Source organism: Sitodiplosis mosellana, unplaced genomic scaffold, assembly GCF_009176505.1.
Source record: "Sitodiplosis mosellana isolate CC-2019 unplaced genomic scaffold, AAFC_SMos_1.0 Smas_scaffold_6166, whole genome shotgun sequence".
Taxonomy (NCBI): Eukaryota; Metazoa; Arthropoda; class Insecta; order Diptera; family Cecidomyiidae; genus Sitodiplosis; species Sitodiplosis mosellana.
Window position 1 is genome coordinate 2,131,589 of NW_022601407.1, and position 21,627 is coordinate 2,153,215.

Below are 21,627 nucleotides of genomic sequence, written 5' to 3' on the forward strand. Positions count from 1 at the left end.
ATTTATCGATCATATGTTTGAATTAGTTAGGATCTTTTTGAAAAAAATAATTTGATCAAACCCAAGTCGGTTCGTATTTATTCGAGCACCCAATTCAATAGCGTGCGTCGAAAATGATTATCTTTGAGGTACTGGAGAGTTGAAATGTTTTGTTCCGGTTTCATGCAGCAACAGAGGAACACACTTACCATTCTCCAATTGTCGACTAATTCGGAAATTTCCGGTATGGTCATTGGTTTTGTCGCCGATCGCACCATTAGACATTAGAGCCAGATCATCTATGCCTGAAAATGTAAACAGAAGACGCCTTTATAACAGAGAGCAAAGCACCAAAATTTTCTACCTCACTCTCAATAGATTATCTTGTGGAATTTCCATTCATAATTGCAACCAACCACTGAACTAATGAATAACCTATTTCATATGTTTTTATTTTGGGTGTGCTGCGATGCAATTATTCAAGAACATCCATTTCATACGGTCCAGTATTAGATGAGAGAAGCTTCACGTTTCTCCTCCTTTTCCAGCTATATTTTTATTCGTTTATTTATTTATTCCTTTACATTGAGAATAAGTGTACCACTCTCGAGTGCGAAACGTGCACTTGGGAGCTTTAAACATGGAACAGAAAAAAAATAATAATATGTGTAATAATAAAAGGAATCATATTATTATATTATATATAGATATACAGGACCAAATCTAAATATGTTGGAGCAGTTTCACGTTGTCAGTGGGTGTGTGTGTGTGTGTGTGCATGGATGGTACGAAAGAGAGCGCCTCAATTGCTCAATATATAGACGTGAATGGTGTTCGCAATGCATATACGTATATATATCTTCAACAGCATTTCAAACGATACCATTGAGACAAAATTTTGCACAAGGCGACATTTGAGGTAAATATTTATTCGAATAAAAGAGACGAAGGGCCATCGATGCGACGGTGAAAGTGAAAAACAATAAAAACAAAATTGTAATGCTAAACTATAGCGAAAGCACGTGAACCAATAAAATGTATACAAGGAGCAAGAATGATGCCCCCCCGCTCGATAGACAGGGATTCATCGTGTTCCTTTAAGTCAATTGTATTGAGCATCTTTGTTGGTGTATATCCATTCAATTATTATAATGAAATCTATTGTATTATTTACAAAATTTTCCACTTGAAACCAATTAAACAAACCAATGAATTTTTGCCAAATCCCCAAATCTTCATTTTTTTTTTAAACTAAATATTGATAAATCATCAGTCGGATACTAAAAAAACTCAAATGTTTTTAATGCATACACAGAGAAAATGTCGAAAATAATTTAGTGGCACATTTTGGAATTTATAATGTCACCATTGAGTGTAATAATTACGTTTTACCGTTTAATAAAACCTAAAATCCATGGCCATTTCTGTTCAATCGACTGGCGGCAAACGTATTCTTCGATGGAAGAATCTTGCATTTAGAAAGCAAATAAAGTGAAACAGATTAACTGGGCTCTATTTCAAAAGCATAATTCCCAACAATATGCTCAAATATTTCTATGGTTGAAAAAAGTTGTGTTTTTTGCAGGTATGTATTTATTGTGAATGGGAGTTTTCGTTCCAGACATTGTCGTCTCGGTAACATTTTTTTTCCCATAATCAATGCATTCCATTCTAACAAATCAGAAAATACCGTTACAAAAAGTTGTCTTCTTATCCCAAAATGCATTTAGACGCAGACATTTTAGCTGTATTTGGCTTACAAAATTCACATGGAATGAATTTTTTTTCTAACTGGTGATGAAATTGTGTTGTTTTTCATTATTTTTTTTTATCTATTTGTTGTATAGATCGCAATTTGTTGCAATTGAATTATGGGAGAATGCTGTAATTGTTGGACTCGAGATACATGAGACTATTTCCATTAAACGAAATGTGTTGGTTTACTTTGTCATCGAGACAGGTAGAACCGTGAATAATTACAAGTGTATCTAATGATTGCGAAAGTAATACTTATCCAGCAATTTTTCTATATGAGCACCCGGGGAGTCATAGTGCCACCCACCACTTGCTGCTGTACATATTGATGTGTTTTCTAACGTTAATCACAATAAATGTATGATTCATTTGGTCGCATGTTCATTTGGCCGTTTTTATTTCAATGGTCTCTTGCTGAATGTTACATGTATGCTATATAGTTTGGTGCAGCCAAATACACACAGACACACATATATATTTATACCTATATATAAGGCATACATATGCACACATTCGCACTGGGACACAGCAACAAAACAAACAACCAATTCGCATACCTAAGAAGCGCTTTTGTAAACTTGTTTAAAGTAAAGTTTTTTTTTTCAAAATAAATTTGGGGCATATTATTCTCATGAGTGATGAACCGGTTCACATGTTAGAGGAAAACTGCGAGGAAATGAGTATGGTCTTTGGAGAATTAAAACTAGTAGTATCGATATAACATGTGCGTGTCTTGCTATATCATTGACGCTTGTGTACTGTGTACCACTCCATTGGACACTCTCCACCCGAACCAACGGTGCACGTTTACATCAATTTCCCGATATGCATTATTAGTTTTCCAAGAGCGATTATGCTGGGACCTCTATCACCACCCATCAATACTGGAATCTTGCTGGTTCTTGGCAACTTATCGAACAAGTTACTCCACCAAGGACTTTTCGCAGTATTATGTGTTACCTCCGACTTATTGAAATTAATGTAATTCCAAATGCATATATTTTTATCTCACTAAATATATGAAAACTTCAATATTCACTGGTTTTTCTATGGAATTTTCCTAATATTTGTTAAAAAATTATCTCAAAAAACATCATATATGTGTATGTACGATTGTCATGATATAACATTTGAAATTCTAACATCAAGTGCAAAAAAAGTCAATTTATAAAAACATATCAATGTACTTACGTTTCAGAGCACGTGGTTCAGTTTGTTTTTTGCGCGGCATCACCAATGCGAATATTCCATTGTTACACCGATTTAATCAACAAGTATTTTTCTCTTGATATGTTTTTATTACACAGAAATTATCCTCTATTATCAATTTTGTAACACCAAACCAAACATTTGAATTGCAATTACTGCGTAAGCTACAAAAAAAACACCCGTATTTGTTCGAAGTGATAAACAAACAATTTGTCAGTTGCCAATCTGTTTGCCGGCTAAAATCGCAACGAAACGATGTGAAAAGTGGAAAAATCGAGTAGAAATCATATACGTGTGTCTTTTCGCGACGACATTCTCTGTCGGAATGTGTGTATATGTTCTGGGCGCAAACATAATAATATTGCGCCAACAAAAACACCACTCTTACTTTAGCAAATTTTCCTTTTGCTCGTTGGATACGGCTCGATTGTGCAGTGAGTGTGCGATAAACAGTTTGAACTATAGATTCTCTCGTAATACCCTCATTCGTTCGAGTGTGAGCGAACGCATACTGATGTAATAAAACGAGCTGTTGGTGTGTCTGTTACGTCTTGCATTTCAGATGATATTGGCTGCTACCAATGAGCACCTCATCCACCATCAAATACACAGAGAAAACAATTGCATTTCGTGCTTTCGCCCCATGCATTCGAACTTATCGTCTCAGGCGGATGTCTAACGGGCAAATTCAGTTGTGACGCATAAAACCAAATTTTCGATTAAATTATTACCGGAATAACTGCGGATAAAAATGACGAAATTGGTCAAAATTTTGTAATCAATTCAATAATTTCGAAAGGTGAGCACAAAAGACTTTTGTACTCGATAGACATTTAAACACTTCCTAATAAAAGACGACAGAAAATCAGCATACAATGAATAGATGCGCCACGTGCTCTGTGGTCTTCATGCATAAAAAATAAATGACTATTTTTGATTGATGGAGAATGATTATTCGGCATCGACAACAATATAATATTTATGAAAGAACATTTTCATTATAGTTTTGTGTTCATTCACATTTCAACGATAAATTATTAAGACACGGAGACAATCATGGAGCGGAAGAAGCAATTAAACTTTTTTTCAGCTACAAGTGGCCGAAATTATATAAATTGGATTTAAATAAGTGGACCCGAAAGATGCGTACAATTTATGTAAATATGTGAAATAATGTAAGTGTTAAAAGCAAGCCAATTTGGACACAAAAAATAGCAACCGAAATATAGCAATTATTTGGTGTAAAATAATGATGCCAATAATACAAGCAACATTGAACCATTTCGACTGACTTATTATGTGGCGATAATTTTGTTCGTAAAATTGATGGATCAATTTATTCACTGTTTTGTTTTCATTACACCTTTTTATGTAAATAATTATTTATTCATACTATCTTTCATATAGATTAATATTTGGAACCAGTCACAAGCGGCTATATAAAAGAGAGAATTTCAATAATGCTGTACAGTTGATGCAAAGTGTTGTCTTCAAAATAATCGAACAAAATGTTTGTGCGAATTGTTAAAGTTTGTTTGATTGCATTCATTCTCGTTTCGTTCGTATTGGTTGCAATTGATGCCCAAATGCAGAATTCAAATCCCAACGATAAATTATAAGTTTAATCACATTTTCACAAAATCAACGATCGATTGTATTTAATGAGATAAAGATGAGAGATAACGATAAATTACATGGTTTCATCCGAATTTAGATATTTTCAATCTCAAAATGTTCAACGCAATCCAACATTTCCACCGATGATGACAATGACAATGAGAATGAACGGTTGAGATGACACAACAGCGATTCATTGAAGTGCACACAAAATCTTGATTTTATGGATATATCTTTAATTCACCGTTTGTTGTTTGAACTAGTTCCCAACATTTGGTTGCATAATGCATCTTCTTCGATAGCGATTCGTTCTGAGTCTGTTTGTGTTTGAATTTCAAAAATCAATAAACTTCAATTTTAAATAAAATTCATATCAACTTTTTATTTCATCAGCCAATACGTTAAATAACGTGTTACAGAGTGAAATTTCGAAGAGAAACAAATCTTTTTTTTTTTCATTTCAATTAGTAACTTTTTCTTTTTCCTGAGAAAGGCGGTTTAGTTACAACGACATTTTCAGCAAGTTAAATTTGAGCACTGTGCTGTTGAATCCATTCAGCGACCAATGCGCCCATATTTGCCGACGACTTCAGCACGAAAGCATGATCATATTTATCGGTAAGTTGTGCATTAATTTCTGGAATGCGTCCAATCAGGCGCTCATAGTATGTGATGGGTGTCCAACCATCTGTGGTACTGTAGAAGAAAGTTAAACGATGTTTGTTCTTTTCAATTAACGCATAATCTGGTTCCTTCACTTTTTCCATTTCATCAGTTGCCATGTATATAATTTTGCTTAACACACTGGGACGAATATACATAAGTGCCGATTCTAAGAACTCGCTTGGAATCGATCGCACCCAGAAAAATATCATTATAAGTAGATTTTGCAAAATTGTTGGCAATATATGCAAGAATCTAGCTAGATAGTAGATTATCTTGAAGTATCTTTGTACGAGCGAAGTATAGAGTTTTCCATTTGGAGATTCGGCCTAAAAAACAAACCAGAAAAAAGACTCTTTCACGAAGAATTCACTTTTTTGAACGTATTCAGAACTTACCATATATTCGATGGTTGGGAATAAAAGGTAGCAGCGCTGGATGCGATTGCCAATGTCACCAATGTCCAAAAGTTTTAGAGAAATATACGCTCCAATTGAGTGACCAACCAAATGAATTTTCACATCCGATGGAATATACTTTCGAATAAATTCAACCTGTTGAAATTCAAATTCAAGACAAAAATTGATTTTCCATAGATCCGAAAATGTTTCGATATTTTTTTTTCTTTCATAATTTTAAGAATAAAACCTTATGATTGATTTGCCCATCCATATTGTATAATTGTTTATTATGCTTCAAACGTGGAATGCGATGTTTTCTATCTTCGGGCTCGTCATGTCCAGCGTGACCTTTAAACAGTATAAACCAGTTTTTTATTTATATTTCCAGTTTGTTTACAAATATAGGCCTCTCACCAATAATCCACACAGGAACGTTTCCTTGCAAAAATTTGTATAACGTTGTTAAAAACGTAATGTAAAAATCACATAGGCCTGGATTGCCAGTAATAAACAGCACGATTTCTTTTTTATCAAACTTTTCGCCCAATCGATTGCCCAAAGTAACAATTTTCGTTGGTACTCCGCATACGTCTATAAAATCAACATCCATCGTGTAACCTGTTCTTTAAACTAAACGTTTTTTTCTTTCTATAGAATATGAATGTTGGATACTGATGTTCGACGGACTTGACTGGAATGTAATGATTATTTTTTATGAAGTGATATTACGAAAATTATAAATGCTGAATAAGACAAGTGATGTGCACGTAAAGCGGTTTTCACAAAATTGCTTCGCTAATCACCAAGTTATTTTGCGAAGCAATGCAACAAAATTTGTTGTTTAACCTTCGGATTATTATATACAAACAGTTTGACAGGCTAACGAACTTCATGCCCATTGACCAATGATGTGAGGAATGACGGAAAGCTGTCAAAATCCGTGACATAACCACACTTAATTCTACCACGAGGAATACACAAATAATAACAATCGATTGCCGTAAACATATGTATTTATTTTATATTTAAGTTGGTTCGTTTAAAATTCAAGACCATTTTTTTTATTGTGGAACCTAATTTTAAGAAGAAGTGGAAAAAGTTTTGAAAAATGGTGAGAAGAATGATAAAAAACCTCGATTTTATTAGATTATAAAAGACATATCATTTATATTTTAGCCGCCAACAAGCATCCTAAAGGATATATCGAAACTAAAGCATCCAAATAGTAGAAAAACTAAACAGGCTGCCAAAAAAGCCAAAAGGTACATCACAAACATCATATCATTGTACCATCGAATAAATAGCATGGTGATTCTTATTTTATCATTTAGATTCAATAATCGTACGAAAATCAAGATAGGCCATGCGATCAAATCGAATGTGATGGGTGAAAGATTTGCCTGGTTCACAGATAAGTTGGAACAATTTGGAGAGCAACCGTGCTTAACACCTTCACAATTCACACAGGTCATAGAACAGTAAGCCAGTTTCAATTCCGAATGCTCATTGCTCAATCTGTTTGAATTAATGGAAAATATTTCGCATTTATTTTTCGCTTGTGTGTGCTTCATAGATACTTGAATCGATTCAGCGATGAACTCGAAACAATCAATTTGAAACAGTCGATATCGAAAAATCGTACAAATCAACACGCAAGCCGTTTGGCCGTTATCAAAATGAGTATGGAACGCGAAAAGGGCGAGTTCGAAGGAGCTGGAATTGGTATGAAACGATATATAGCTACTTGTATTCCGTACAATTAAATGTTTAACAAATGATTTATCTCATCTGCAGAGCTGATTGATTTATGCGACCCCCAAAAATACAAGCAATTTATATCTTGGGATGGAGACAGTATAAATTTGCAACATTTTAAACTTGATCGAATTGGTCGCAAATATTTACAGAAGCTTGATGAAAGTACTAAAATGGATGAATAAATCAAGAAAAAAAAATACACATTCAACTATGCGTTTGAAACTGCTTTATTTTTGTTGCTTTTGTTTAAACAATTTTCCGTTCTACGAATACTTCAGACTTTGTCCGTAATAAAGCGATCATCTATTCAACTACTGATTTGGACATTGCAAAACTGATGGTGCCGAATTTTTACATTTCTTTTTTGTTCGCATTGTGTACATGAGCTTGGTATGCAGTAATAATAAATGTTCATTGGTAAAATTCTAACAATAGTTCTAGTAATAAAGAAAAGGTAGTGGGGGAATTTCGCATCGTATTAAATACATGTAATGTTTCTACAAATTGATTTTGTACGGTACAACTGCGAATACGAATACGAGCTTTAGTTGAATTTCACACGTCCTCGCATGCATTATATCGCAAAGTTGTGATTGATCATGATGAACTCAGAGGTAACCGAAGCAGTTCGTTTTCCTTTATTTTTATGCTTTGATTGTGGCCATTGTACGTGTACTCAATTTGTAATAACTTCTCTTCACCCACACACGGATCATAGAATCCCGGCAATTCAGACTGAAATAGTCAAAAGTGGCGATTAATGGATGAATTCGGTTGAAATTAGTTTTTAATTACCTTTCCGGATTCCTGCAGAACAAGCTTACTGTCTTTTACCAAACACTGAAGCGGAATTTTAACATCGATTGTTTGGTTGCCATTTTTGGTGCTGTCGGAGCCTTTAATTTACACAATTTATTTCAATAAAATGTTTGATCAAATTTATTTTTTTATACGCGAACTTACTGTTTTCGGAATTGTCAACAATTTTTCCATAAATGGCAGATACTGGAAAAGAAATTTCGTTAAGTTATGCTGCACGAATTATGTATTTGATCGATTTTAAGACTTTGTTACCTATAAGAAGCCCATTCCGTTTTTCTTCTTCACTATAGTTTCGCTCATATTGTACGGACATCAAGTCAACAGCAGCTTCTGCCTCCCGCTTCTTTTCGGCCATCCTGCATTCACAAATACGTATTGAATAAAAATCACAGAATTTCAAAACCATCGAATTCTCAATTACCGTTTTTTGTTGGTTTCCTTGATTCTGTCAATATCACGTTGCTTTTGTTCGGCGTTCATTGGTTCGATAATCACTTTCTTCACAACAAACCATGCAACGAGTGGTGTCACAGTCGCATAAAATACAGCCGCTGGTATAATATCCTCACTCAGGTGAATTGGAAAGATATATGATTGCGTTGAACGAATCAATCTGTTGGTTAAATAAGATCCATAATGCGAAATTCAATTCATTTCAAACGCCAATAAACTAATATTAATTGATTAGTTCACGTTAGAAACTCACTTCAATTTCATGATAACTCCTGTAGGCTGTCCAACGGATACACTAGCAACAACGGAACTGTACTTCGAAACTTTCTTTTCAGCTCCATATTCTGCCATATAACCGAATGTCCCAACTCTATAATAATCGAATAGATTCAGACAATTATTCGAAAGAAAAGAACAACGTCACTCAAACTCTTACTTCGCGGCTAGTCGCAATTTCAGTTCGTAGTCAATAAGTTTCCTGGTGTAGCTACAGGAAATGAATGAATGAGGTATTCCGACAGAGCAGGTTACTAAGAAATGCTGCTTTTCGGTACTGCGTTCGAGCACACATGACATGGATGACTGAAGGCCCGCATTGTACGTGAGATAACCTACTGTATGCTTGTCTAATTGAACTGCAAGCGCTGAAAGTTTTATGAGTTTTTAACATTTGAAGCAAATGAGTCGGACTGATGAATTACAATGTACTAATGATGCATTTACTCACTTCCTACAAGTCCAGGGATGATGCCATTTTTGCGAAAATTTAGCGTGAAATCACCGTTGCAAAAAACTTTGTTTGTTAAATTTCGTGACGCTTTTACACCGACCACTGGACCATTTCCCGCACCTGCCACAAACTCAAACCAACCCTGATTGACTAAGCGGCGTCCACATATTAAGAAGCCACCTTCAAAAACCGAACAAATTAACAAAAATTCAAGTTTCAAGCGTTCGATTCAATGATTTTTCAGACTAGCAATAAGTAGTGCGTACCTTGTGCGTTTCCATTTTGTGACGATAAACTGCCCGACATTGAAATTGTATCTCTAGTGGTAATTGGTGCATCAATTGCTTGAGATATTGACATGCCAGACACTTCAATATTTGGAAACGATCTATCCCTGCACAAGGATAAAAAGATAGTAGTGGTCAATGACAGTTTGATAACAGAGCCAAACTTTAGTTTGCCGGACATACTCGAAATCATCATCATATGGATTGAAGATTTCTGTTGCATTGACACTTATCGTGATATTTCCTTTTGGATTGGTTCTTTGCTGTAGCTTTCGTTCTTCTCGCTCACGGGCCAGGCGCTCGAATTCTTCCCTATTGAAATGAATGTATAACAAATATAAAGTATTTTGACTTTTGAAAATGTTGAAAAAATGCTTAAAGATCATAGACAGTAATGTACCGAATTTCGGCGGGGGTTTTGGTTCGATGCACAATTTCCCATCCTTCTGTTTGTAAGCCCTTAACTCCAAGTGAATCGTAAATGGCACGTTTATGTGGATCAGACAAGACCTAAGCCGACAAATAACAATCATAAACGCTTGGTCAATTCAAAAGGATGCTGCCCGTTTACTAACCTCATATGCCTTCTTAATTCGGTTAAATAAAATCTCCGCATTTTTCTTCTTCACAGCATCAATGTGCTTATCAGGATGATAAATTCGACTTAAATTGCGGTAAGCAGCATTGATTTCATCAGCCGAAGCCTAAAAGAAAATCCGACATTACAACTTGTTTAAATTTATACATAACATAAAACAGATTTTAATTTATTTCAATGAATTTTTGGGTTTTTTTTTCTCCCTTCTATCGTTCTGTCATTGGTTCTTTGCATGCGTTCAACCGATTTCATGATTTGTCATTGAAATTACGACATTTTTTTTTCTATATTCAATTGGAAAACTTGCCGATTTTGATATATTCAAATACGCATAATAGTTTTCTTCCGTTTCGAAGCCATCTTCGGAAATATCATCCATTGTCAGCTTTCCTAAATACTAAAAAAAATTAAATCAACTCTTCAATCGTAGTTGCTTACAAATCACACATCGAGTAGCAATGATAATAATACGAGCAGTGACATTTTTATATACCGACTACGCAGCAGCACCAACTTCACATTGTTCAAACTGTCACATGATACGAATTTGGCGGTTTCAAATTCAAAAAAGCGCCCTCAAACTAAATCTGCCATACCAATTGGGAAAATTTACATCCACACTTTATATTGAAATTAAATGATGGAATTTTTTGAAGCAAAGTTTTTGAAAGGAGCTCATCAAAATAATTCATACAACTCGTTTTGTTCAGAACCAATTACAATAAATGCAATAGTTCAATTTATATTCACGATTTCTTTATATTTGAGTCCGGATACAATATAGCTGGATTAAAAGTTAATATACAAATACTACTATTGTAGTATGCATTACTACTATTCATTTAATGAAAATATAGAAAAAAAATATATGTAAAGAGTAAGTAGATACTACATTTGTACAGTATATATACTATTTTTTTAAACTCAAAACTTATACTAATGACTCGAGTGATCACATTAATTCTTTTTATTGGAATAGACTAGTTTTTTTATTTGTTCGAATGTAATCCATAGGCATATGTTCCAAGACACTAAGCGTGCAAAAGCTGGAACAAATCTGTAGTAAAAATAGATATGAGTCAGAACAATGTAATGTGATGATTTTTTTTTAAATAGTCTTCACCCTTTATAAAATGCCGTGAAACCTTCCTGTTTCGCCATTTTTTTGGCACAATCAATGGCTCCGCTGTACTGTCCCTTTGATGAATTCATGTATCTGGTTTTGATAACATCAACGGGTGAAGCGGCAACAGTGGCTGCAAAACCTGGGTTAAATTGAAGGAAAAAAAAACAAATTTTCAATAAAACAAGGGGAAAACCAACAATCAATAATGTTGATTTTGTTGGAGTTTAAGATAAAATTTACCTGCTATAACAGCAGCGGTGAAGTGACAATAGATATTATCCCGCATCTCACCGTATACCATAAGACATTCCTTAACAATATCATAGCAAACTATTTTTTTTTTATGAAATACCAACAATTAAATTACATTTATTTAAATAAATCAAGAAATGATTGATAAATTAGAATTTTATTAATAAATGTTAAATTTAAAATTTACAATAATTAAAAAAAAAAAATCAAAAACAAATTATACGAACCGATTTCCGAAACATTTACTACCGCATTTCTCCCGATATTTGGCATGGCGCCCTTCCATAAGCCTCGAACACCCTCTTCCCGACCAATCTTTCGATATGTTTCCGGTGTTGATGTGAACTGTGCCTGGCTTCCCGGCAAACGTTTTTGTGCTTGAAATTTAATTTTAACCACCTCTGTGGGTTGGCCGACAACCACTGCCATGGCGCCGGTAGTAATACCAGCGAGCATTCGTGTCATTACATGCAACCCCTCTGGATTTTCGGTGAACATTTTCTGATATATTTCTTTCACCGAATCGTACAGTCCTAGACGTACCGACGCGAAGACAGCCTGTCGCTGTAGCCCTGAAGAGTTAATTGAGCATGATTAAATTATCTTTGAAATGAAGTCTACGTCTTTTTATTCTACTTTTAAATTTCAAAACAAAACACCCTTAATCAAAAAGTCTACATTGGAATTGATTTAATTTACCTGCAGAAAGACCATTATATAAGGCTACCGCACCCTCTTGCCGCGCAATGGTGGCAATCGTCCCGAAAAGTCCACGATATTGTAGATTAGTTTTTGAAATCTTTTCGATTTGTGCAGGTATTTCGTGGGTTGGAACGGGGAATGCGGTTGTCGAAATGAATCCACGGCCTGTCGGTCTAAATGCATTGCTTGGTAGAGCCGTTGTTAACGGTCGCTTTGCTTGTATTTTCAATAAATTTTTTACATTGTTCGATCCAACTTTGCGGTTGCCCAAATTTGTGGATTCACCTTGCAATTGTAGTCGCACCTTGGCCGTATCAAATGGAAATGTGGCCGCATCAGCGAGACACGCAGCAGTTCCAGCTATTAGCAATTGTGTGGCAATGCTGCTGGTCTTCGAAGTATTTGAATTATCCACTTTCATGTTGAATAATATCAGAGTTTGAATAACCCACGAAAATTATTTGAGTTTTCTGAAATGCGAAAATTAATTCAAACTCATAACGGAAATGAATACAACAACAACAACAATCGTAATTTAATCACTATCACTACATTATAATTAACTAGTTCTTTGCCCCGTTTGATTTACATTTTGATATTAATTGCACTTTGTACGGCGAACAAAGTTGCAATTTTGAAACGCAATTTGAGTAAAACTTATTACAATACATCAAATCCGTGTGGCATGCGCAGTACATTGAAATTTTTCTGCAATTTTATCTTAATTTCAGCGAACACAAGTATCAAATAAAAGATCAACTTACATATTTGCTCCGGACAATCTCAAGAGATTTTCTGTTTTATGAAACTTAGCCTCAATATTAGAGTTGGCGACTGATCAAAACTCATAAACTTGAATCTCAATTGATGCTGGATGTTCAACAAATTTCGTACGCACACACATAGTTCCTCCAAACGGTTACAAAAAGAAAATTTGTATAAATAATGTAAATATGATGCGCTTTGAATGTATTATTCCAAGAGTCTATGCAACATCGACTCGCTGTAAGCACCTTATGAATACTGAGTTGATTTTCAATTGGACTCGGATCGGTTTGCGTTGGATTTTTTCATTTTTGATGTTACTGTAGCCAGACACAATCACAAAAGCTACTACTCTAGATACGCATACTCGATTTTGTTTCGGTATTAACGCATATCCATAGCACTTGCAATACCTTTAAACGTAAATGAATATATGTTGTTTTGGGTGCAAAGTCCATTGGTTGTGTCTGAACGAATACGACACGCGCTTTTTCTTTCACAAACGGTCCCATACACACTGCCATGGCCGTAGTAGTTGAATCATGTTATGTGTTCATCAAGAAAATAGGAAAACAAACAATCGAACAGCCAAATATCGCATGAAATCTCCGAAATGCAGAAGCTCTCCAAAATAAATGTAAACATATCGGATGATAAAAATATACAAACAAATCGAATGGTACCCAATTGTACGGAGTGTGAACACCTGCATAATGGGTTATTTTGATTCGATTATAACTGCTAAGAAAATCTTATTTTTATTCGATTCTTGGAACATTCAATTAGAATCAATTCGAGGTCATGATATGATTAATCATTTAAAAATAGCTAAAAGTGTTAGTTAGAGTGAATGACTGTTATTCGAAGCTCAACAATTTTATGCATTTTTCATTTCCTCGATTTTTACATACACCATATTGGTGAACGGTGGCACTGACCACCACAATAACATGAAAAACCAGCTTTTCAGTACTCGGATCGATTTGACAAAACAAAATGTGTTCGTTTTAAATGAGTCGCTGCTCGTTTGTTATATTTAAATGGAAACAAAGCCTCTATAGTATAAGCATATCACAATCTTAGGTGTGTTGAGCACATGGACTTTGTAACTTTTATTGTGTTTACGACGCACCTCCATCTACGACCTATCTATAATACAAAATATGAATAGAGACATACAAATAGAAGCAATGGGGAAATGCCTATTGGAATTAAAGGAAACAACAGAACAATCGTTCTAAATAAGCGAATGTCTTGTAAATCTATGGTTCTAATCAGAACAGTTTTCTTTGTAATAAATCAAAATAAATAAACAAACAAACAATGATATGATTTTGTATCATTGTCGATAATTTCTATGCGTTGAATTGAGAGAAGAGCATAAGTTGAAGTATGTTTTTGATGATTTTGTTTGCGCTAAAGGAGAGTATGTTGTTTGATATGCCTTGAGTTGTTGAGGTTTTTGGCGGTTTTTGCGGAACTGACAAGAGATAATGGTTTAGCGTCTTGGGAAAAGTTGTTCGAATTATGGTCTTCTATAGCTTTGCTGCAAATAGTTATCTAAAATATTTTATTAGTTGCGTGCAAATTGAACATAAAAAAGTTTATAGTAACGGTTGTTTCTTATCAGAGCTTATTTTATCCTGGTGGTTTGACCTCTCGGGCTTCAGAAGCTCTGTCAGTCACCCTGCCAACGCAAGAAATCACAACAATCCGCCAAAAATTATTTTCCCTTTGAAACAAACATAATTTCATCTTTCCTAACACAGTCAATGGAGCATAGTCTACACCCAATCTCAACCATACGTATCAAGTTAAGAATGTGAACTCGTCATGGCCTTTTTTACTTTGAAATCCATAACAATGAACGTAAACCACCGTTTTTTTTTCTCTATTTCGTGTTTTCCACTTCTACGTAATAAATATACAAATTATCGATTTAAAAAAAATCATAAGAATAATAACACACACAATTTATGATACAATTAGTCAGAAAAGAAAAAAAAAATTTATCCAATCAAATTTTAGTCGTTAAACGACAATCTTATTTATTTATTCAACATTTGATTTTATCATCAACTAATCTGAGAGAAATCTGAGAATCAAAAGAATATTTTTTTACGTTACTCCTCACCTCAATTTAAATGACTACAATAGCACCAAACAGAGGACAATTTAAATTTAACTATATATTTGTTTCATTGCAAAGGATTAAACCACGAATAAAAGAAATATTCAAATGAGAAAAATTTAAAAGTATTGTTTAATATGTCTTAAATGTGAAATATAGTTCTGATATAGTTATTTGAAGAAGAAAAAATTGTAACACACAAATTGCTTGGGTTGTAATGATAGAAGGTGTAAAATAAAAATAGAAATTTAAACATTCGAATGAGGATGATGTATAAATCTCTTATAATATTCATTTTTGATTTTACATCAAAATTAAATTATTATTTGAATTTTGCTCTCTGTTTTGCCATAGTAAACGTTGTTTGTAATATTTTATATGTGGTACGTTTTGGAATCGGTTCAGACTTCATTACCGACATATTGCTTGCCTCCCAATGAAACGTCAAACAAATTCGGTCATTAGCATTAGCTGTCAGTTTGTGTTGATGTAGCTCTCATTTGTATTCTTTGTACCAAATTATGAGGATATATTTTTCCCAGTTGTTGGTAAAGTATTTGGGCATTTTGAATCAATTTAAACACAAACGTCGTAAAACCAGACAACATGTCCACTGATTTGATATCAAAATATTGATTTCACCGAATATAAAACGTTAAATTGTCTATTTAATATAGGTATAGTCTTGTTAAAACGTGAGAAAACTAGTGAAAATGACACCTATAATGATGGATTACGATTTCAAGATGCGGACTCAGGTCGAACGGACCAAAGTAGAGGATCTATTTGAGTTCGAAGGCTGTAAAGTTGGTCGTGGCACATATGGACATGTGTACAAAGCGCACAGAAAAGAAGAAAATGACAAAAAAGACTATGCATTGAAACAAATTGAAGGGACTGGGCTTTCGATGTCAGCATGCCGTGAAATCGCGGTAAGAAATACAAATCTTGGCTTCGTTGTGATATCATAAATTCTAAGTTTTTTTTTGTGCTTGTTTTTCGGAACGTTTAGCTGCTACGTGAACTTAAACATCCGAATGTGATTAACTTAATACGCGTATTTCTATCGCACACCGACCGAAAAGTGTGGTTACTATTTGACTATGCCGAACATGATCTTTGGCACATAATAAAATTTCATCGAGCAGCGAAGGCAAACAAGAAACCGGTTATGGTTCCAAAAGCAATGGTTAAGAGTTTATTATTCCAGATTCTGGATGGAATTCATTATCTTCACAGCAATTGGGTACTCCACAGAGATTTGGTAAGTACGACTACTCACAATTTGCTGCTTTGTTCTCGAACTTCGGGAATGATTGATTTTGCTGTTTACACAGAAACCGGCGAATATTCTTGTGATGGGTGAGGGTGCTGAAAGAGGACGAGTGAAAATTGCCGATATGGGGTTTGCGCGTTTATTTAACGCTCCGCTGAAACCATTGGCAGATTTGGATCCAGTTGTAGTTACATTTTGGTACCGGGCACCCGAACTGTTATTGGGAGCACGTCACTACACAAAAGCCATTGACATATGGGCCATTGGGTGTATTTTTGCTGAGCTTCTAACATCCGAACCGATTTTCCACTGTCGTCAAGAAGATATTAAAACAAGCAATCCGTACCATCATGATCAGCTTGACCGAATTTTCAATGTCATGGGTTTTCCACAAGACAAAGACTGGGAAGATATTCGTAAAATGCCTGAGCATCATACTCTGACAAAAGACTTCAAGCGTAACAAGTAATGCAATATTTTCTCAACTATTTTCGCTAGGCTATAGAAAATAATCCTTTGACAAATAATTACTGACGATAATTTTCATTTTTCTCTCTAAAATACAAAGCTATGCGCAGTGTTCTTTGGTTAAATACATGGAAAGACATAAGATTAAGCCGGACAGTAAATCATTCCACCTGCTGCAGAGACTCTTGCTAATGGATCCCAACAAGCGCATCACATCGGAACAGGCAATGCAAGACCCTTACTTTACGGAGGACCCACTCCCAACGTCCGATGTGTTTGCTGGCTATGCCATTCCATATCCGAAACGAGAGTTTTTGACTGAAGATGACCAAGAGGACAATAAGTCGGATAAGAGACAAAACCAACAAAACCATCAGACACACCAGCAACAGCACAATCAAGCAGCTGTTCAACAACAAACAAATGTTCAACAACCACAACAAACAACGGTAATTACTTTTATCCTATCCATGGTTTAAGTCAATGTTAACTCGTTTATTTCCAACTGTAGCAGCAGCAACAACAACAGCAACAACAGCAGCAGCAACAGCATATGATTCAACAGCAAATACAACAGCAGATACAACAACAGCAACAGCATCAGCAACACCAACACCAAACTCATGGGTCACATCAACCAAACCAGCTGGTTCAACATCAAATGGTATGCCTTCAACTTTGTTACATACATCGTTGGCTATTCGTTCACTTAATTATATTTGATTTTTTCTTTTAGCAACATGTTCCTCACCATCATCCACAACAAATGATGAACACACATCATGACAATCCGGCCAAAAGAATGCGAATGCAACACCAACAACATCCACAACAGGTAAATGCTAAACTACTCAAATATACCAACGATTTTTCCGTTTCTAATTCTTTTCTTTCTTGTTTACATTCAGCCTCATCCTCAAATGTATGGCAATCAACAGCAACAATCTCAATCGAATTTTCAACAAAGATTTTAAGTTTTAATGATATTAAGCTAAGATCAAACGGCTGGTAGACTGTTTCTTCTCAACTTGCTCTAAGTTGTCATTCAGTATGCAATGCAAGTCTTGAATTTTCAAATAAATAAATACGATTTTTTGAGGAATATTCGTTTTTTATGTTTTTTTTTTTCAATTTGGCGTCATTGTTTAGAAAAAAACTCAAATTCATTAAAAAAAAAAACATTTTAAAGTTGCAAGTGTTGAAATGAATTTGAAAGGTTTTGTTGGTCATTGGATCAGTTTGAAATTGTTACAATTGGATCACTATGTTTAAAGCGGTGTAAAGAAGCTCACTTTCGAAACTGTCTTTGATAGGTTTTGCCTGTGATGCTTATGAAGGAGCTGTTCCTATGTCAACTTGATAACAAAAATGCGTGTTGTGGACAATATCAGAGTGTTGATCAACAACAACAAGTGACAATCAATGAAAAAACTCTGTTCCCAAAATGTCAACACTGTGTCGAGCGCTTTTGAAAAATAAAAATCGGTAATTCATTTGACAATTTCGACTAATATTTTTTGCTAATTTTGAATTGCAATCCAATCTAAGGTGTCAAGTTCTATTCTATCGACCGATTTTGACCATTCAGACAAGTGATATTCCATCGAAATTGCAATCTCATCGAAAATTCTCAAATAACAGCGTACGAAATTCAACAAATTTGACCTTTTCCAATGATGCCTTCAAGAGACGCGACGAATTCAGTTCAACAATTTGTGTATTAGCTTGTGGAATCGGTGGCGCTATTGCATTTTATTTATGTATGTTATTTGACAATACTTTGGAATGAGTTTGAAGTGGCTCAAAAAAATCGAATTTTTTATTATCATAGATAAGGACAAAGAGACGGTCTTAGCATTGAAAGCCATTGAAAATGCAGAACTGCCACAATACCATAAATCGGTTCGGAAAGACTTACCAACTTATTCAATGGCTGAAGTTGGCACACATGCATCAAGGTAAATTATCCTTGATCAAACGCTTCATTCTTGGTTTTTCTTTTATATTGTCGGTTTGCTTTGTAGTGAAAAAGGGATTTGGGTGACCTACGGCATTGGTGTCTATGATATCACCAAATTCGTGCCTCAGCATCCAGGCAGCGATAAAATTATGATTGGCGCTGGCAGCTCAATTGAGTAAGTAATTGATGTGATCATATTCGGTACTGGCATCAGCTGTATTCATTGGAATTATGGAGAAAATTCAATTTTGCAAATCATTTTTTTATTTTCAAGTCCATTCTGGCACATTTATCAGCAACACAACACACCTGAGATATTGAATTTGCTGGAAACGTTTCGCATTGGTAATTTAAAAGCAGAAGATGATTTCGGTACTAAAGATCTATCCGATCCGTGGTCGAACGAGCCAAAACGACATCCCTTATTGAAGCCAGCATCACTGAAACCATTTAACGCGGAACCACCGCCAACGTTGCTCGTTGAACATTTCATTACACCAAAGTAAGTCGCAAAAAATGGCATTGAAATGTGAAGCAACATCTAAAATGAATATTATTTCAGCGATTTTTTCTATGTGCGAAATCATTTGCCCGTTCCTGAAATTGACGCAGATAGCTATGAGCTGGAGATAGGAGTCGAGGACACTGATAAAGTCAAAACAATGACATTGAAAGATATTCAGTCTTTGCCGAAACATCATGTAACAGCGGCTATCATGTGCGGTGGAAATAGGCGATCAGAAATGACAAATGTCAAACCCGTTAAAGGTTTGTCATGGGGGCCCGCTGCAGTGGGAAATGCCCAATGGTCAGGAGCACGACTATGTGATATTCTTAAAGAAATGGGAATAGAAAGCGACGAAAAGCGTCATGTTCATGTAAGAACCCAAATCTATCTACTTGTCGAAAAAAAACTTATTTTTATTTCATCAAGTTTGAAGGTTTCGATATGGATCCAACTTCGACGCACTATGCAGCCTCTATTCCTCTATCGAAGGCCATGGATGAACGCGGCGATGTAATTTTGGCATACGAAATGAATGGCGAGCCATTACCAAGAGATCACGGCTTCCCCGTACGAGTCATTTGTCCGGGAATCGTGGGCGCTAGAAATGTGAAATGGCTGGGGAGAATTACAATATCAAATGTTGAATCTGATTCGCACTGGCAGGTTAGTTACTTTTAAAAGCAAAAAATGAATAGAAGTCGAATATTTCAAACGGCAATTTATCGTATTGTTTCTGTCCAATTTTAGCAAAATGACTACAAGGGTTTTAGTCCTTCAACCGATTGGGACACAGTTGATTTCTCCAAATCACCCGCCATCCAGAACATGCCGGTTACTTCTGCAATTTGTAATCCAGAAAGTAACACAAGTGTATCGATCAATAAAAATGGATGCATCAATGTAAAGGGGTATGAATGTGATATATATTATATACTGTATTTGCATTTGAATATAATGTCTATCTTATGGTTTAGGTATGCTTGGTCAGGTGGTGGCAACAAAATCGTACGAGTGGATTTAACCGCAGATGGTGGTAAAAGCTGGCATGTGGCGAAACTGATCCACGACACAGATGCAAACGGAGATCAATCAAATTTGAATGGGCGGAACTGGGCGTGGGCATGTGAGTTATATTTCCTTTTTTCTTTTACAAATTATTTTTGCACATTATTACCATGATTTCTCTTTAACTATAGTGTGGACGGCTGAGATCCCTGTGCCAAAAGGAACGAAACATGTTGAAGTCTGGTCCAAAGCCGTTGATTCGAATTACAATGTTCAACCGGAATCATTCGAAAATACTTGGAACTTAAGAGGGGTGCTATCGAATGCTTATAGTCGCATCAAAGTTAATATTGAATGAACTGTAATTAGAATTTTATCACAACAAAAAATATTTTTACGCCATGGACAATTGTTTAGCCTTCAACTTTTTATATTCAAAGAGTTTTAATAAAATAAATCTTACCCTTTACTGAAACGGGATGAAATTTTAAAAAAGACTGGTGCGGCCAGTATGTGTTCATTCAGCTTCACCACCACATTTTCGTGGCCGAGAACTAGCAGCACTTGATCTAAAGGTGTCAACGGACAAACAGCCTACTTTTTTTACACAAGTGGCCAATATGGCAAACTATATACCAAATTGTAGGTTCCTCTTTCCATCGATATATAAATGTTTCAGTTATTTTGAAATTTTCCTAACGAAATTTTTTGGACGGACAAAACCAAAATTTGTCCGTCCGTCCGTTTGAAAAATCTGCCTATCCAGCTTTTTCTCCTCAAAATTGGCACCAAATCTTCAAAATAACTGTAATATTTATATATCGATGGAAAGAGGACCTAAAAACCTACAATTTGGTATATAGCTTCCCACATTATTCGTACATTTAAACATAATTTTGGTCACTTGTGTAAAAAAGTAGGCTGTCCGTCCATTTGTCCGTTGACACCTCTAACTTGATCAATTTGCGGGAAGGGCCGCCATTAATAATATTCATAGAGGTGTTCGTGGATATTAACAATAACTTTTTGAAAGTGGGAAACAAACCAAGTCAAACAATACAATGAAAAATGTTCAGTCCAGGGCCAGCTAATAAAATATCAATGTAGCGTTAGTTTCCGTGGTCCGAAGTAGCTGCATTGAGAAGCGCATAATCCTCTCTGT

At 35.2% G+C, this 21,627-nt stretch overlaps 6 protein-coding genes across 6 annotated transcripts; 3 read left to right on the forward strand and 3 right to left on the reverse strand.

Moving 5' to 3' along the window:
• Positions 1-4,910: 4,910 nt before the first annotated feature.
• Positions 4,911-6,404, reverse strand: LOC129574945 (lipid droplet-associated hydrolase). The gene is made up of 4 exons (XM_055457628.1): positions 6,039-6,404; positions 5,872-5,972; positions 5,622-5,777; positions 4,911-5,552 (listed from the first exon to the last, which is right to left on the reverse strand). Exons 1-4 carry the CDS (start codon positions 6,232-6,234, stop codon positions 5,085-5,087), a joined length of 921 nt encoding a protein of 306 aa, XP_055313603.1. The 5' UTR covers positions 6,235-6,404; the 3' UTR covers positions 4,911-5,084.
• Positions 6,405-6,594: 190 nt separating this feature from the next.
• Positions 6,595-7,612, forward strand: LOC129574946 (translation machinery-associated protein 16 homolog). The gene is made up of 5 exons (XM_055457629.1): positions 6,595-6,735; positions 6,801-6,886; positions 6,956-7,102; positions 7,198-7,346; positions 7,419-7,612. The coding sequence occupies exons 1-5, from the start codon at positions 6,733-6,735 to the stop codon at positions 7,562-7,564; spliced, it is 531 nt and encodes a 176-aa protein (XP_055313604.1). The 5' UTR covers positions 6,595-6,732; the 3' UTR covers positions 7,565-7,612.
• LOC129574943 (dnaJ homolog subfamily C member 11) lies at positions 7,594-10,767 on the reverse strand. Its single transcript, XM_055457626.1, has 13 exons — positions 10,580-10,767; positions 10,250-10,378; positions 10,075-10,184; positions 9,858-9,986; positions 9,654-9,781; positions 9,385-9,567; positions 9,094-9,301; positions 8,911-9,027; positions 8,626-8,817; positions 8,457-8,560; positions 8,346-8,387; positions 8,178-8,278; positions 7,594-8,117 (listed from the first exon to the last, which is right to left on the reverse strand). The coding sequence occupies exons 1-13, from the start codon at positions 10,649-10,651 to the stop codon at positions 7,980-7,982; spliced, it is 1,653 nt and encodes a 550-aa protein (XP_055313601.1). The 5' UTR covers positions 10,652-10,767; the 3' UTR covers positions 7,594-7,979.
• A 210-nt stretch (positions 10,768-10,977) lies between these two features.
• On the reverse strand, positions 10,978-13,694 carry LOC129574944 (dicarboxylate carrier SLC25A8-like). The gene is made up of 6 exons (XM_055457627.1): positions 13,117-13,694; positions 12,350-12,822; positions 11,878-12,222; positions 11,639-11,728; positions 11,396-11,537; positions 10,978-11,329 (listed from the first exon to the last, which is right to left on the reverse strand). The coding sequence occupies exons 2-6, from the start codon at positions 12,771-12,773 to the stop codon at positions 11,230-11,232; spliced, it is 1,101 nt and encodes a 366-aa protein (XP_055313602.1). The 5' UTR covers positions 12,774-12,822; positions 13,117-13,694; the 3' UTR covers positions 10,978-11,229.
• A 1,996-nt stretch (positions 13,695-15,690) lies between these two features.
• LOC129575061 (cyclin-dependent kinase 8) lies at positions 15,691-18,094 on the forward strand. Its single transcript, XM_055457897.1, has 8 exons — positions 15,691-15,796; positions 15,926-16,180; positions 16,261-16,512; positions 16,586-16,989; positions 17,093-17,441; positions 17,504-17,656; positions 17,729-17,827; positions 17,901-18,094. Exons 2-8 carry the CDS (start codon positions 15,962-15,964, stop codon positions 17,964-17,966), a joined length of 1,542 nt encoding a protein of 513 aa, XP_055313872.1. The 5' UTR covers positions 15,691-15,796; positions 15,926-15,961; the 3' UTR covers positions 17,967-18,094.
• A 205-nt stretch (positions 18,095-18,299) lies between these two features.
• Positions 18,300-20,871, forward strand: LOC129575304 (sulfite oxidase, mitochondrial). The gene is made up of 10 exons (XM_055458604.1): positions 18,300-18,477; positions 18,541-18,752; positions 18,824-18,950; positions 19,017-19,127; positions 19,227-19,454; positions 19,515-19,830; positions 19,887-20,123; positions 20,208-20,368; positions 20,435-20,583; positions 20,657-20,871. Exons 1-10 carry the CDS (start codon positions 18,437-18,439, stop codon positions 20,821-20,823), a joined length of 1,749 nt encoding a protein of 582 aa, XP_055314579.1. The 5' UTR covers positions 18,300-18,436; the 3' UTR covers positions 20,824-20,871.
• The last annotated feature ends 756 nt before the right edge of the window (positions 20,872-21,627 follow it).